Raw genomic sequence first — 17873 nt, 5'->3', positions numbered from 1 at the left:
CAGCCGTCTCTGGTGCGCCACACTCTCTGGTGTGCCACCGTCCCCGGTGCACTGCATTCTCTCTGGTATGCAGCGTTTTCTGGTGCGCCGCGTTTTTTGGTGCGCCGCGTTTTCTGGTGCGCCGAGTTCTCTGGTGTGCCGCCGTCCCCGGTGCGCTGCATTCTCACTGGTGTGCCGTGCTGTCCTCTGTGTCAGGACTTTTCTCTCCAGATTCTTTAGGCCAGAGGTGTCAAACTGCATTCCTCAAGGGCTGCAAACAGGTCATGTTTTCAGGATTTCCTTGTATTGCACAGGTGATCATTTAATCACCTGCACAGAATGATTCCAGCACCTTGTGCAATGAGAAGGAAATCTTGAAAACAGGCATGGTTTGAGGCCCTCGAGGAATGCAGTTTGACACCCCTGCTTTAGGCCATATATTTGTGTCTTTGTTATTTTGTGCATCATTGTGTGACTCAGTGTCACCTGCTGTCAGTGACAGCTGCTCCCCCTCCCCATCCGCCGTCACTGTCTGTCCTTATCCTGCATCTAAAAATACTATTGGAATTCGGCGGCCCCCTCCCGATGCTCACTGTTAACACTGACCGGCCAGGAGTTGACACCAGCAAGGACATCAGGTCTGGGATATTTGATTTCCCTGAAGAGGACGGGGTTAAGCGTCTCGTCCCGCCCCAGAGGGTATGATAAGAGCCCCTAAAGTTAGAGCGAGCGCAGGTCTCCTCAGTGCGCGCGGCGGTCTCGTGCGGACATCTGCTGCATCCTGTGTTGTTTCCGCAGACTGCCTCCTGCGCAGGGATGAATTTTGCCGTAGGATTTAAGACTTTGGGGGGAGACACTCAGACTATGGACAACCTGGAGAAGCAGCTGATTTGTCCCATCTGCTTGGAGATGTTTACCAAGCCTGTGGTGATCCTGCCCTGCCAGCACAACCTGTGCCGCAAGTGTGCCAATGACATATTCCAGGTACTGATTGCTGCAGGCCTCGGCTTTCTGTCGTCATGTGTTCTGCTGGCTCATTTACTTTTGTTTTTATTGTGCGAGGGCTGCAGGGAATCATTAATTTGGGCTTAGCCTCTGTTTGTTGTCGAATAGTCGAGCTTGTTGCTTGTGGAGTGCCTGTGCCATCAGCGTGCCTGTGAAGTGTAGTCTGTGGAGTTCCCGTGGCATGAGTATGTCTGGAGTGTTCACAGGGTGTAGACTATGGAGTGCCCGCTGCATCAGTATGCCTGTAGAGTGCCCGTGGCGTGAATATGCCTGTGGAGTACTTGCAAGGTGTAGACTATGGAGTGCCTGCGGCATCAGTATGCCTGTGAAGTGCTCGCGGGGTGTAGACTATGTAGTGTTCTCCGCATCAGTATACCTATGGAGTGTTCTCCGCATCAGTATGCCTGTGGAGTGCTCGCAGGGTGTAGACTATGGAGTGCCTGCGGCATCAGTATGCCTGTGGAGTGCTCGCGGGGTGTAGACTATGGAGTGCCTGCGGCATCAGTATGCCTGTGGAGTGCTCGCAGTGTGTAGACTATGGAGTGCCTGCGGCATCAGTATGCCTGTGGAGTGCTCGCGGGGTGTAGACTATGGAGTTCCTGCGGCATCAGTATGCCTGTGGAGTGCTCGCAGTGTGTAGACTATGGAGTGCCCGCAGCATCAGTATGCCTGTGAAGTGCTTGCGGGGTGTAGACTATGTAGTGTTCTCCGCATCAGTATGCCTGTGGAGTGCTCGCGGGGTGTAGACTATGGAGTGCCCGCAGCATCAGTATGCCTGTGAAGTGCTCGCGGGGTGTAGACTATGGAGTGTTCTCCGCATCAGTATACCTATGGAGTGTTCTCCGCATCAGTATGCCTGTGGAGTGCTCGCAGGGTGTAGACTATGGAGTGCCCGCAGCATCAGTATGCCTGTGAAGTGCTCGCGGGGTGTAGACTATGGAGTGTTCTCCGCATCAGTATACCTATGGAGTGTTCTCCGCATCAGTATGCCTGTGGAGTACTCGCAGGGTGTAGACTATGGAGTTCCTGCGGCATCAGTATGCCTGTGGAGTGCTCGCAGGGTGTAGACTATGGAGTGCCCGCAGCATCAGTATGCCTGTGAAGTACTCGCGGGGTGTAGACTATGTAGTGTTCTCCGCATCAGTATACCTATGGAGTGTTCTCCGCATCAGCATGCCTGTGGAGTACTTGCAGGGTGTAGACTATGGAGTGCCTGCGGCATCAGTATGCCTGTGGAGTGCTCGCAGGGTGTAGTCTATGAAGTGTTCTCGGCATCAGTATGCCTGTGGAGTGCTCACAGGGTGTAGACTATGGAGTGCCTGCGGCATCAGTATGCCTGTGGAGTGCTCGCGGGGTGTAGACTATGGAGTGTTCTCGGCATCAGTATGCCTGTGCAGTGCTCGCGGGGTGTAGACTATGTAGTGTTCTCGGCATCAGTATGCCTGTGGAATGCCCACAGGGTGTAGACTATGGAGTGCCTGCGGCATCAGTATGCCTGTGGAGTGCTCGCGGGGTGTAGACTATGGAGTGTTCTCGGCATCAGTATGCCTGTGGAGTGCTCACAGGGTGTAGACTATGGAGTGCCTGCGGCATCAGTATGCCTGTGGAATGCCCACAGGGTGTAGACTATGGAGTGCCTGCGGCATCAGTATGCCTGTGGAGTGCTCGCGGGGTGTAGACTATGGAGTGTTCTCGGCATCAGTATGCCTGTGGAGTGCTCACAGGGTGTAGACTATGGAGTGCCTGCGGCATCAGTATGCCTGTGGAATGCCCACAGGGTGTAGACTATGGAGTGCCTGCGGCATCAGTATGCCTGTGGAGTGCTCGCGGGGTGTAGACTATGGAGTGTTCTCGGCATCAGTATGCCTGTGGAGTGCTCACAGGGTGTAGACTATGGAGTGCCTGCGGCATCAGTATGCCTGTGGAGTGCTCGCGGGGTGTAGACTATGGAGTGTTCTCGGCATCAGTATGCCTGTGCAGTGCTCGCGGGGTGTAGACTATGTAGTGTTCTCGGCATCAGTATGCCTGTGGAATGCCCACAGGGTGTAGACTATGGAGTGCCTGCGGCATCAGTATGCCTGTGGAGTGCTCGCAGGGTGTAGACTATGGAGTGCCTGCGGCATCAGTATGCCTGTGGAGTGCTCGCAGGGTGTAGACTATGGAGTGCCTGCGGCATCAGTATGCCTGTGGAGTGCTCGCAGGGTGTAGACTATGGAGTGCCTGCGGCATCAGTATGCCTGTGGAGAGCTCGCGGGGTGTAGACTATGGAGTGCCCGCAGCATCAGTGTGCCCACTGAGTGTACACTGTGGGGCCCACTCCAGTGATATGAGGTTTCTTCTAGTACATGGATGGTTCTGTAGTAGATAACACACTGGTTGAGGTTTGTTGGAATAGCGGCTGCCGGATCTAGAATCATTTTTTATGTTCGAGTCCTGCTCCTGAACGTTAAGAGTGTTTCGTGGAAGCTGGTGAAGTGATCTTGGGGCCTCTTGTGTCAGCGCACCATCATTCGATCACCATGTTGTCATTGTTCACGGGGAGGATACCTTTATCATCCCCACAACTCACACCAATTTGTCATGAACCGGGGTTATTTGGTTGCCCCTGGTTCTTTCTGAAGGTGATTTATCTATATCCCACTTCCCAGTTCCGTTTTGAACCTTGCTGCTCTCTGGCGCCCCCTTACCCTCAGTTCAGACCGGATACTGCACCTAGAATAATTAGTCGCCAGAAAGGCTGCCTTACTTTGTACTGGCTAATGGGCACACTGCAGCGAGGGCGATATAACTACTCCCTCTCAGGCGGGAACAATAATTTTCAACGCCGCCAGTCGCTACAAAGCCTCCCAAGCAGGGTGGATAAAAATCAATGTTTTTTAAAAAAAATCAAAAAAATCGGATTTTTTTTATTTAAATCGGATTTTTTTGATTTAAATCGGATTTTTTTCAATAAACTGCTTTTTGAGGAAAATATTTTACCATCCAAAGGTTCTTCCATCATGAGATAAAGCTGAGTTGTTTAACTCAGTAGAATAAAGGCTGTATATGTGTAACATTCACAATGCCATGCTCTTCCAGAGGTTTCTGTAGGATTAGTGGGCAGTTTCTCTCCTATATTATCACAGACGCTCGCTTTACTTACGCAGTTCTCAAAACTGAATTTGACTCCGCAGAGGTCCCAGCCTCTTCTTCATGGCAAAAATGTTACAACATGAACAGAGTTGAGAAAAAGACCTTAATCCTATTGTTCTACAAACCTATGAATACAGAATCAACCCCTTCAGTGCCAAGTCCAAGACGTTAGACAATATGTTTCTGATTGTTTGGAGTGGAATAGATCTGCACAACACAAGAAGAATGTGAATCTAAGTGTTTTGAGGAGGAAGGGCAAGCAGACAAAAAAATGAAAGTGAAACTTTGAGCACAATACTGCAGCATAGCCACAGACAGACAAGTCTGGATCTGTTTGTGTGTACGATCTGAGGTTTATTACATTCTTTCCTTATAATGGCAGCAGGCCGTAAAAGAGACCCAGTTTGGGAATATTTTAATGAAGCTCCTTCGCCTATCGGTAAGGCAGGCATGCGTGCAAAATGCAAACGATGCAACAAAGAGATGCAAGGCCTGGTGGCGTGAATGAGGCAACATCATGAGAAGTGCGGTGATGAAGATGACCAAAGAAACACTTCACTATCAACATCTTCATTTCCCTTCTGGTTGCAGTTTTCATAATGTGATTTCAAACGGCAAACAAGTCCTTGGATATCCTTTTGACAGTATTTGCACTTTGCTCTTGCACCTTTCTTTCCAAGATCTGCTGCTGGCATCTCAACAAAATGAACCCAAATAGGGTCTCTCTTACGACCTGCCATGGCTCACACAGATCACTTATGAAGTTTGATTGTTACTACAGCCAAGTACTGCTGACTATCCAACAAGTTTGGGCATGTCAACTGAATGGAAAAAGAAACTAAACCAAAAGTGAAACCAAGCTAGAAGTGTGGAATTAAAGGGGCAGTATGAACAAAATGTGGAGGCTATTAATAGTTTATACAATTAAGACATGCTGCTTTTAAACACCTACCTATTGCCATATAGTAAAACAAAAAAGATTTTTACTTACTTTGGGGTCCCCCCCTCACCCTGGCGTTAGATCGTTGCCCCTAGTTTCGTCGGTGTAACTATGGGCGCACATGCGCACTGCTCTCACTTCTCATTTTAATCGTGATTTATATTAAAAAAAACCTTTTGATTTAAATCAGTGATTTAAATCATGATTAAAATCATGATTTAAATCGATCCGATTTAAATAGAAAAAAATCTTTTGATTTAAATCGTGATTTAAATCATGATTTAAATCGGCGTGATTTAAATCAATCCACCCTGCTCCCAAGCGCAAAGGACAAATCCGCTGCCACCACCTTCGATTTCTTAATTATTAGCGGGTCCGGAGTCAACCCAGATTAGTAGTGTAATTCACTTCAGAGGACATGACAGTACGTTATAGAGCAAAGCTAGTAATTTTATAGTTTACTCCAAAAAAGGTAGGCAGTGTTTACAGAAGTATAAAAAGATATTATAAAGAAGACCAGTATCGTATGTACAGTACAATTACAAATCTATATATATAATTGTCTAAGGGTCACTTCCGTCTGTCTGTCTCGGATATTCATTGGTCGCGGCCAGCCAGTGGGCATAGACAAAAGGGCAGGGGAGGCCAGGAAGTATGCAGAGCGAGTCCCCGCCCACTCCGTGCAGGCCCGGCCAGAAGCGCTGCAAAGGGGCCGTGACCAATGGCTATATACTCACCTTCCGTCCGCGGCTGTCAACGCCGCATGTGCTGCGCTGTTTCCTGCTGTTGGAGCCGTCATCACTGACCGCGGCCGCTAATTTAGTCCCCGGCTTTTGGCCGCGGTAGGCCCAACAGCGCCCATGGTCCCGGCCGGCTCCACCCTCCTCACGGTGATTCCGCCCCCTTTGCAGTGCTTCTGGCCGGGCCTGTACGGAGTGGGCGGGGACTCGCTCTGCATACTTCCTGGCCTCCCTGCCCTTTTGTCTCTGCTCACTGGCTGGCCGCTACCAATCTAAGGGGGCGGAGTCGCTATGAGGAGGGCGGAGCCGGCCAGGACCATGGGCACTGTTGGGCCTACCGCGGCCAAAAGCCGGGAACCAAATTAGCGGCCGCGGTCAGTGATGACGGCCGCGTCAGCAAAAAACAGCGCAGCACATGCGGCGGTGACAGCTGCGGATGGAAGGTGAGTATATACTACGTGGCCTGTGCAATATACTACGTGGCCTGTGCAATATACTACGTGGCCATGCATATTCTAGAATACACGATGTGTTAGAATCGGGCCACCATCTAGTACAGTATAATGGGATTAAAGTTGAGAAAACACTTACATAGCGTTTAGATCATTTCATCTCCCGGTTGCCCATGTGCTCAGGAGACACATCAAGATGTATATCACACATCTGTATAGCAGCTAGGCCCCAGACAAAAGACCTGTGAAGACTGCTGCTTCACTCACTTATTTCCCAGCCTAAAACCAAGGTACTCCCCCTGTGGTGACCTCACTTAGAGGCTGAATCCTCCCATTTTTTAGAGTTATGGCAACCATTTTTATACATAGCTCGCTGTATGAACCTCGTATACGAAAGACACAATGATCAGGATGTGCACCCCGTCGGGGGGATTCTTTTAAGTGTAAACACGGCGTAGTTACATGACCCGCTTACGGAGAAACCCACTCCTTGCACTCGTTGGGTTTAGCTCCTACCGATTTCCGTAAGCTATAGATCTCTCGATGGACATCCGGAATATATAATTCTTATATCTCTAGCCCTAATCGGTGTCAATATATATAACTTTAAAAAAACAATAGAATCCCATGCTTTCTGTATCAGTTATGGCTGGTATTCGGTGGGAGGGTGAATGTGGAGTTTAAGGAGACCTGCTTTCGTAGCACAAAGCCATAAAAATTCTTGACGGAGGGGGAAAATGAGGGGTTTAAGATTACACACGGCAAGCACAGGAAACTGCAGCTGAGAGCTCTGTATGTGTAATTGAAGTAGTCAGAACTTCTTCCTATTTCCTGACACATGTATATGTAGAGATGGCTGTAGACAGCTCAGACATTCGGTGCCCGAGAACCAGTCCTGGCCCTGCTGATAGGCTTACCATTCTTTCTCAGGCATTCTGTACCAGGTAGACCTGATCGGAACGAGATTTACCACAACCAGATTCTTTTTGGCCTTTCATTTTTTTCATCTGTGAATCTGGCTTCTCACGATTGTCGTTTTCTTGCTTTAGTACCAGTGCTAGAAAAGCAGAAGCTCCAAATGTTCCTTGCTCTTCCTCGGTCGATGTGTCCTTACTGGTGTCCCCGATTACACGTGGGACGTTCGCCTTCTTCTCCATCTGTAACTCAGACATTGATGAGGGCCATCATCATCTTTGCTCTGTACGTGAACCATTACTGGATTGGCCGTAGTTTATGTGTAAACCCTCTAATGTCCCCTGGACAACATTACTGCTGCTCCTGATCCGGTGAATGGCTGCAGTGTTCATCTGTGACACATTGAGGATTGTAGTTCTGTGAGCTGTGCATGAACCACTGCTGGATTTACCGTGTGGAGGGCGTCATCCGTGTGCTTTCAGGGGGGGACACACGGCAAACTGCATGGCCTTGTACACTGTGTAATCAACATATTAGTAAACATTGTTTAGTGACCCTGCATTCCGTTTTGCAAAGATAACTGTACAATAAACTGTAAGAGCTGATAAAAGAGGTAAATAACAACCATTCATCCATTTACAAATATCAATTCAACCTACAAGAAGAGTCAATACTTCAAACAGTTTATGATTCTGGGCCTACTGAATTTACGTCTGGCCTAATTAAGAAGATATACTGTGTCTTCACATTCCTCCCCTTTCTTAATTGGCCCTGAACACAGCTGAATTCCATAGGGGGTGGCTGTTGATGGGGCTTCCAGACGTAATTGGCTTCCGGTAATCCTGTTCTACTTGTCGAGACAGTCCATCGGCATTTCCGTGATCTTTACCCTTTTTATGGGAGACTGAAAAATGATAGGAATGTAAGGCCAGACTCCATCTGAGTAAACGTCCATCCGTTGTCCCCAGCTGTCCGATTTAGCCAACTCAAAGGACGGTGGTCGGTGATGACCATGAATTCCTTGTCGTAGAGGTAGGGCTGCAATTGTTTTTTATTTAGGGCTCAGACTATGGCCAAGCTTTCTTTACATATTGTGGTGTATGCCCTCTCCCGGGGATTCAACAGTTTCCAGGAGACATAGACTATCAGGTGATCCTGACTGTCAGCCTCCCAATCCGGTATCTGATCTGTTTGGACAATGAACTGGCGGCAGAAGTCAGGAGCAGTCAGGACTGGGCTTTGGGGTAGCTGGGTTTTCAGCTGGAGGAATGCGGACTTGCATTCTGGAGTGTAATGAGATTGCGGGCGTATAGTTTGGTGGTAAGGTCAGTGAGAGACTTTGTAGTTTCACTGACTAATCCAATTGGAGTAATAAAATTAAACTTTTAACCCCTTCACGACCAGAGGTATTTCCCTTTTTTGCGTTTTCGTTTTTTGCTCCCCTTCTTCCCAGAGCCATAACTTTTTTTTATTTTCCCGTCAATATGGCCATGTGAGGGCTTGTTTTTCGCGGGACGAGTTGAACTTTTTTTTCTTTTTTAATTCCAATTTTTATTAAGATTTCAAAATTCAATACAAACAGCCACCTGCCAACATGGCCGGCACGGCAGAAGCACAGAACTAACAGAGGATATCTGTGCAATATAGCCATAACACTGTGATCTCAGCTGTTCCATCAAGTGATCATGTATTGTATATTCACTTTTGACTATTAAGCAGTAAACATAATGTATGGGACAAGGAGGCAATATGAGCTGTTACTCCATAATTAACCTGTGCATGGTCACATAGGAGCTGGAGCTTCCACCATTACTCTTCTAATTCTCGTCCTGTCTCGGTGAAGTGGGGTGGACATAGGACTGTCTAACCAGGGATCCAACATGCGGGATATTCTTAGCTGCTAAGGACTGAGCCAAAGAGAATTCATGTTGACAATTTACGTTAATTCTTTCCACCACTTCTCTAATAGGAGGCACATTCTGATCTTTTCATTTAGCCGTTAGAGTTAATCTAGCCGCAATTAAAATGTGAGTTACGGAAGCTCTAAGGTCAAAAGGAACCTTATCCGTTCCAATGTGAAGGACCATTAAGCTGGGGTCCAATAATATCTGCATCAGGAGAACCTTGTTAATAAGATCGGCTTCACCCTCCCAAAATTTAGTGACTATGGGACAAAGCCACCACAGATGACCCAACGTGCCTTTCTCCTCGCATCCTTTCCAACATAACGAGGACTGATTTGGAACAAAATGCGCCAGTTTCGCTGACCACTGGTACCATCGTAGGTTGATCTTTTTCAAGTGTTCAATATGGTTTCTACATGACGAGTTGTGCTTTTGAAAGACACCATTGGTTTCACCATGTCATGTACTGGAAAGCGGGGAAAAAAAATCCAAGTGCGGTGAAATTGCAAAAAAATTCCAGTTTTTTTTTTTTTTTTTTAGCATGTTCACTAAATAGTAAAACTGAGCTGCCATTATGGTTCTCCAGGTCATTATGAGTTCATAGACACCAAACATGTCTATGTTCTTTTCTATCTAAGTGGTGAAAAAAAATCCAAAGTTTAGCAAAAAAAAAACCATATATATGGCGCCATTTTCCGAGACCTGTAGTGTCTCCATTTTTCGTGATCTGGGGTTGGGTGAGGGCTTATTTTTTAAGTGCTGAGCTGACATGTTTATTGATGCCATATTTGTGCAGATACAATCTTTTGATCGCCGGTTATTGCATTTTATTGTAATGTAGCGGCGACCAAAAACATAATCCTAACATTTTGAATTTGTTTTTCGTTACGCCATTTAGCGATTGGGCTAATTCTTCTTTTATATTGATAGGGCGATTCTGAACTTGGCGAGTTGTGTATATTTGATTTTTTTTTGTTTTGCTTTATTTTGAATGGGGCAAAAGGGAGGTGATTTGAACTTTTATATATTTTTAATTTTTTTAATATTTTTAAAAACTTTTTTTTTTACTTGTTGCTTCAATTCAATAGTCTCCATTGGAGACTAAAAGCTGCACTACTTTGATCGCCTCTGCGATGATCTGATTGCCTGTGTGTAGCAGAAATGCTCACTTGCCATCGGTGACCTGCGATCATGTGACAGGTTCACCGATGGGCGGGATTATTGACGCGCTTCCGGTAGGATAGATACAATATCTGTTGATTTTTTTTAATTATTATTTATTTATTTATTTTTTATTACTTTTGATTTTTTTTAAAATATTTTTACAATTATTTAACAAAAGTGTTTACTTTTTTTTTTTACCTTTTTTACTTTGCCGCAATATGGGACTTTCATTTTTTGCAGGCTGATTGCTTGTATAGCATGGAGATGCAGCAGTATCCCCATGCTGTACAAACTGTCAGCGCTGCACTGACAGAGAAAGTTGCTGATCATGCTCTGAGCATGACCAAGCAACTTTCCTAGCTCAGGTGACCCGGATGTCATCATGATGATATCGGGGCACGCCGCATGTTCTCCAATACAAAGGCAAGGAGCGGTCATCCCTCTGCCGGCTACCGGAATGTTGCGATCATGTTCAATCAAAGCATTCAGGGGGTTAAAGTGCCGGGAGCAGTCTGTGACCACTTCTGGCACTTAGTGCCGGGTGTCAGTGGCGACGATCGCCCACGCACCCCCGTGTACGCAGGCGATCGCGATGACGTAATAATCCATCCCTGGTCAAATAGGCCCAGGTCACATGGACGGAATATTACGTCAGATTTCAGAAAGGGGTTAAAAGATAAATTTTATTTTTATCACTTCAATTGGATGAGTCAGTGAAACTTTTGTCAATTAATTTTGGAGATATCTACTTAATCACCTAGTAGTGAATTAGGCTTTGCTACTGTTCTGGAATAGGGGATAAACTTTCGATAATAGTGTGCAGAATGGGGGGACATGTTTTTGGTTGGCTGGGCAAGGCTACTGGGTAATGGCTTCTACTTTTGCGGGTTTGGAACGAATGCACCCACTTCTCACCCGATGTCCCAGGTATAGGACCTGGCACTTGTTTGGTTGGATGATAAGCTAGGTTTTGGCTACCCTCTGCAGCACCTGGGACACTTGCTGAAGATAGCGATGTTATCCAGGTAGGCCTGGGAATATCCCTGACATCCCTCTAGTAACTGGTCCACCATCCTTTGGAAGGTAGCCGGGGCGTTCTTCATCCCAAATGGCCTTCTGGTAAATTCATACAGGCCGAAAGGGGTGATGGATGCAAACTTCTCTTGAGCCTCTTTTTGTGAGTGGGATCTGCCAGTATCGCTTGCCTAGATCGATATGAACCAAGATCACCCTAATCTGTCTAGTAGTTCATCCACCCAAGGCATGGGGAACGCATCTGTAACAGTGACCTCATTGTCACCTATAGTCTACACAGCAGCGAGTACTCTTGTTTTTCTGGGGCACCAACACTACAATGGCTGCCCATGGGCTATGGGAAGGAACTATGACCCTCATATTCAACATGTCATCCACCTCGACCTTCATCATTGCCAACACTAGAGGTGTCACGTTGGTTGTCTGAGTGTAGTGGCTACCCCTGTGTTGACATGATGCTGGACCAAGGAAGTTCAACTAGGCTGACTCATGAAAGGGAGCCATATGTCCCAAGCAGTTTTAATTGCTGCTTCTGTGATGTACCAAGCTGCTCCCACAATGGGACATCCTTTACCCCATTCTTCTTTCGGATTCCACCAATAAGTTTGAGATCTGGTCCATATCTGGGTCATCTAAAGTGGGACATCAAACTGCTAAGTTGGTCCCTTTCGTCATAATCTTTTAGCCTGTTGACATGATAGGTCCGTTCACGAACACCTGCTCGATCCAAGACCATGGTGTAGTCTCCCCGCATTTCCTGATGATGGTGAACGGACCTGCCACATGGCTTGCATCTTGTTCTTGTGTACTCATACTAGAACCTTCTGTCCATAGGTAAATTCTCAGAGTCTGGCAGCACAGTTGTAACACCATTGTTGCCTTTCCGGAGCTACTTCTTATATAAGGCCAGGAACTGCACAAGTGCGTGCAGCGGCCCGACCTGCGGTGCTGACTGTGTGCAGGGCCTGTGTCAGTGCACGCTGGGGAGAGGAGCTGCTCCACGTCCTCCTCCCTCCTCATTGTGAGCAGTAGACCTGGGGACTGTCTGGCATGATCCGGCAGGAGACACGGCAGGGCTCGCCACTGTGCTGCCTCCATTGTGTTCCATACCGGCCGCTCAGGTCACAGCAGCCGTGGTGCCCGGGTAGTGCTGTCCCCGGATGTGATGTAGGGGTGGGCTAATATTAAATGCGCGGTGGCTCAGCGTCTCCCGGTGCAGCTGCTGATCTCCACTGCTTTACCCCTGCATGGAGCATGTGCCTACACTGTGTTCCAAATTATTATGCTAATACTATTTCCTCATATTTTCTGTAAATTACCTATCTGAATTGCAGTCATTGTTGTTTTCCAGTCATCTACTATTCTAGTATAATTGCAATGTTTTGGAACAAACTGCCTATGAAAACAGGATCTTTTTTTTAAAAAAAAATAAACACTCAAAATGCATGTTCCAAATTATTATGCACAGCAGTTTTCAACCTTTTTTTTTTTTTTTTTTTTTGAACAAAAAAATGGTCAGTTGTGAAGTTATAATCATTATCAGCTTATTATAAAATGAAATCAAACAGTTTTCAAGTGAAACCTTTATTCTAGGTGATGTTACATTTGCACATAGGACCCCTTGTTGGAAAGAAGCTTCTGAACTCTCTCGTCCATTGAATTTGTCAGTTTTTGGATGGTTTCTGCTTCAGTTGTTCTGCATGTGGACAGAATCCCCTCCCAGAGCTGTTGCTTAGATGTGAACTGCCTCCCGCCATCATAGACACTCCTTTTGATGATGCTCCAGAGGTTCTCCATGGGGTTGCGGTCAGGGGAAGATGGTGGCCGCACCATAAGTTTGTCCTCTTTTATGCCCATAGCAGCCAGACATGCAGATGTGTTTTTTGCAGCATGAGACGGTGCATTATCATGCATGAAAATGATCTTGCTGCGGAAAGCACGGTTCTTCCTCTTGAACCATGGCAGGAAGTGTTGTTTTAGAAACTCCACATAGATTATGGAGTTCATCTTTACCCCTTCAGGGATCATAAAGGGGCCGACAATCTCTCTCCCCATGATTCCAGCCCAAAACATTACTCCACCTCCTCCTTGTTGGCGCCTTAGCCGTGTTTTCATGGCGTGTCCATCAACCAGCCATCCTCCACTCCATCCATCTGGACCATCGAGCGTTGCACGGCACTCATCGGTGAACACAACAGTTTGGAAGTCAGTCTTCATGTCTCGTTTGGCCCACTGGAGCTGTTTCTGCTTGTGTGCAGTGGATAGAGGTGGTCAACAGGATGGCTTACGCACAGCTGCAAACCTCTGAAGGACCCTGCATCTTGTTGTTCTGGGGACGTTGGAGGCACCAGCAGCTTCAAAAACTTGTCTGCTGCTATGACAAGGCATTTTTGCAGCTGCTCTTTTAACCTTACACAATTGCCTGTTGGAAAGAGTCCTCAATTTTTCCTTATCGGCACGCACACGTGTGTGCTGGGAATCAGCTACATTCTTCTTGATTGTGCGATGATCACGATGAAGTGTCTTGGCAATGTTGATTGTAGTCATGCCTTGACCTAAATACCCCACAATTTGTTGCTTCTCAGCAGCCGACACATCCTTTTTCTTTCCCATTTTGGCAAAAAATGTCGGCTGCTTAATAATGTGGAACAGCCTTCTTAAGTAGTCTTGCCTTTATTTGGACACACCGGCCAAACTAATGTGCACAGGTCTCTGCAATTGCTTTCAGTGATATAAAGAGCCCTGACACACATCACCAGCAATGAGATTACATGACAAACAAAAAAATTCTAACCTTATCACTCCTAAGCTCTATGTGCATAATAATTTGGAACACAGTGTAGTGGTGGACACAAGTCAGGGCACGCACCGACCCCTGTAACAAGTCACAGCCAGAAACGGGGGGCAGCGGGCTCTTCCATATAAGAGCCGAGAAACCCGTCACTGATCCGATGCATAATCTGTAATAAGGCGCCACATGTGGAGTAGAGGTGAATATAATATATACTGTGTGTACAGCTTCATCTACAGCAAGTGTGGGAGTAACCCCGAGCCGGCCGGTCCACCCTGATAATATGCGGTCACTGATCTCTGTACATCTCTCTATACAGTACAGGTGGGACTTCCGGACGCTGTCCCCGAATCCCATAAGGCACCGTGGCAGCGTCACTTGCGCCTGCACAAGACTGCAGAGGGATGATCTAGAACAGATATGTTGGAAAGCGCAAACGGTGTGGGACATGTGCACAGATGTTAACTTCACCGCACTCCCGATGCGATCGCATCCGGCCGATCTCTAGTATAATATAAAGCCAAACATGGATCATCTTACCAATACCAGAGTTAGCCCCAAACCAATTGTACAACCCCGATGCGCGTTTCGCCATGTTCTCTGGTTTCCCTACCAGGACCTTTTGTATCTCTGGTAACTGGTTGCGTTATACAGCACATGTGCCCATGGCCAGCCGCCCTGCCCCCACGTGACCCGGCTAGACTCCCCGGCATCAGCGAGCAGGAGTGCAGTGATTGCTGAAACCCCCAGTCGCGTGCAGAGGACGCCAAGGTGCCGGATGACGCGGGGCATTCCACCATCCAGTATACAGGATAGTATCTAATATACAGGATAGAGGGATGGAGGGAGGTAACGTAAGTTCCTGATCTTCCAATCCAATAGATTCATCCATATTTCAGTCCTCCATCCTTATGTGCTTACAACCATAATGCAGCCGATCTTCATAAACACATTGTTGTGAATTAACATTTTTCATGTACCATAGAGCTCAAAATGGATCAGAAGGTACACTTATGGGAACCAGTTACCAACAAACCACTGTAATGAAAAAAATATAAAACAATACATATCAAAAACAACCAATTTAAAATAACACTTATCAGCAAAAGTGATCCAAAATGACAATGTGCTATACATTAATTCCGTCCGTTACACCATATTCCATAAGGAGTGAACAGAAATGCACAATTTCCAAACAATATCATAAAATCGTCTTTTATTGAATAATTTTAAGATGTTAAACAAACAATATAGAACTGTCAACCAATAAACCTCAGATGTGAGGGACACACCAGGCTACCAGTCTCTTTATCCACACCGCCAGAGTATAATCAAAATTGTTAGGAGTTACCGACCCCCGCTAATATCAGAGTCAGTTAATGGTGACCACAGTACTTCCTCTAGAGGGATTCTAGGACATCCAAAATTGGATATGTGATCAAACAATATTGCAGATTTCTCATGCCCCATATAGATGTACAATAACACCTCTAAGTACCAGATAACAATGCTGACTTCTGCTAAAAATATAGTGCCAAAAAGATCTCCATTATACTTAGTGTGTGAGGCAAGTGCCGTGTCCCTCCTCCCCGACGCACGTTTCATCCACACTTCTTCAGGGGGCGTTTATTGGTTGATAGTTCTATATTGTTTGTTTAACATCTTAAAATTATTCAATAAAAGACGATTTTATGATCTTGTTTGGAAATTGTGCATTTCTGTTCACTTCCTTATGGAATATGGTGTAACAGATGGAATTAAATTTAAAATAACAGTAGGAGGGAATTAGTGATATACATCAGATATATGATCCCTTTCATAAAAAAGGAACAAAGTTTAGGGACTCGTTCAAACCATCTGGTTTTACTGTTCCCAAAGTCACAATCCATTTTGGTCTGGCCAGTAGATGTTTAATATTTCCACCCCTGATGCCAGTTTGCACCATATCTATCCCTCTCCATACTGTCTCTCAAACACTGCTCCCTCTCCGTACTGTCCCCCACACACTGCTCCCTCTCCGTACTGTCCCCCACACACTGCTCCCTCTCCGTACTGTCCCCCACACACTGCTCCCTCTCCGTACTGTCCCCCACACTGCTCCCTCTCCGTACTGTCCCCTACACACTGCTCCCTCTCCGTACTGTCCCCCACACACTGCTCCCTCTCCATACTGTCCCCCACACACTGCTCCCTCTCCGTACTGTCCCCCACACTGCTCCCTCTCCGTACTGTCCCCTACACACTGCTCCCTCTCCAAACTGTCACCCATACACTGCTCCCTCTCCATACTGTCCCCCACACACTGCTCCCTCTCAATACTGTCCCCCACATACTGCTCCCTCTCCTTACTGTCCCCCACACACTTCTCCCTCTCCATAGTGTCCCCCACACACTACTCCCTCTCCATAGTGTCCCCCACACACTACTCCCTCTCCGTACTGTCCCCCACACACTACTCCCTCTCCGTACTGTCCCCCACACACTACTCCCTCTCCATACTGTCCCCCACACACTTCTCCCTCTCCATAGTTCCCCGCACACTGCTCCCTCTCCGTACTGTCCCCCATACACTGCTCCCTCTCCATACTGTCCCCCATACACTGCTCCCTCTGCATACTGTCCCCTATATACTGCTCCCTCTCCATACTGTCCCCCATACACTGCTTCCTCTCCATACTGTCTCCCACACACCACTCCCTCACCATACTGTCTCCCACACTACTCCCTCTCCATACTGTCCCCCACACACTGCTCCCTCTCCATACTGTCCCCCACATACTGCTCCCTCTTCATACTGTCCCCCATACACTGCTCCCTCTGCATACTGTCCCCTATATACTGCTCCCTCTCCATACTGTCCCCCATACACTGCTCCCTCTCCATACTGTCTCCCACACACCACTCCCTCACCATACTGTCTCCCACACTACTCCCTCTCCATACTGTCCCCCACACACTGCTCCCTCTCCATACTGTCCCCCACATACTGCTCCCTCTTCATACTGTCCCCCACACACTACTCCCTCTCCATACTGTCCCCCATACACTGCTCCCTCTCCATATTGTCCCCCACACACTTCTCCCTCTCCATACTGTCCCCCACACACTACTCCCTCTCCATACTGTCCCCCACACACTACTCCCTCTCCATAGTTCCCCGCACACTGCTCCCTCTTCATACTGTCCCCCGAACACTACTCCCTCTCCATACTGTCCCCCACACACTGCTCCCTCTCCATACTGTCCCCTACATACTGCTCCTTGTCTATACTGTCCCCTACATACTGCTCCCTCTCCATACTGTCCCCCGCACACTGCTCCCTCTCCATACTGTCCCCCACACACTGCTCCCTCTCCATACTGTCCCCTACATACTGCTCCTTGTCTATACTGTCCCCTACATACTGCTCCCTCTCCATACTGTCCCCCGAACACTACTCCCTCTCCATACTGTCCCCCACACACTGCTCCCTCTCCATACTGTCCCCCACACACTGCTCCCTCTCCATACTGTCCCCTACGTACTGCTCCTTGTCTATACTGTCCCCTACATACTGCTCCCTCTCCATACTGTCCCCCACACACTGCTCACTCTCCATACTGTCCCCTACATACTGCTCCCTCTCCATACTGTCCCCCACACACTGCTCACTCTCCATACTGTCCCCTACATACTGCTCCCTCTCCATACTGTCCCCTACATGCTGCTCCCTCTCAATACTATCCCCTACATACTGCTCCCTCTCCATACTGTCCCCCACACACTGCTCCCTCTCCATACTGTCCCCCACACACTGCTCACTCTCCATACTGTCC

At 47.4% G+C, this 17873-nt stretch overlaps 1 protein-coding gene across 1 annotated transcript in view; it reads left to right on the top strand.

Annotated features, from left to right (window-relative positions):
* TRIM54 (tripartite motif containing 54) overlaps positions 1–17873 on the top strand; it is a 113282-nt gene continuing 95409 nt past the window's right edge. Inside the window, exons 1-2 of the mRNA XM_077291955.1 lie at positions 1–678; positions 778–963. Of these exons, the coding sequence (XP_077148070.1) occupies positions 565–678; positions 778–963 (300 nt within the window). The 5' untranslated portion in view covers positions 1–564. The remainder of the gene's footprint in view (positions 679–777; positions 964–17873) is intronic.

The sequence above is a fragment of the Ranitomeya variabilis genome, chromosome 2 (assembly GCF_051348905.1).
Source record: "Ranitomeya variabilis isolate aRanVar5 chromosome 2, aRanVar5.hap1, whole genome shotgun sequence".
NCBI lineage: Eukaryota > Metazoa > Chordata > Amphibia > Anura > Dendrobatidae > Ranitomeya > Ranitomeya variabilis.
Note: the sequence above shows the minus strand (reverse complement) of the source record. Positions and strands in the feature narration are given on the sequence as shown.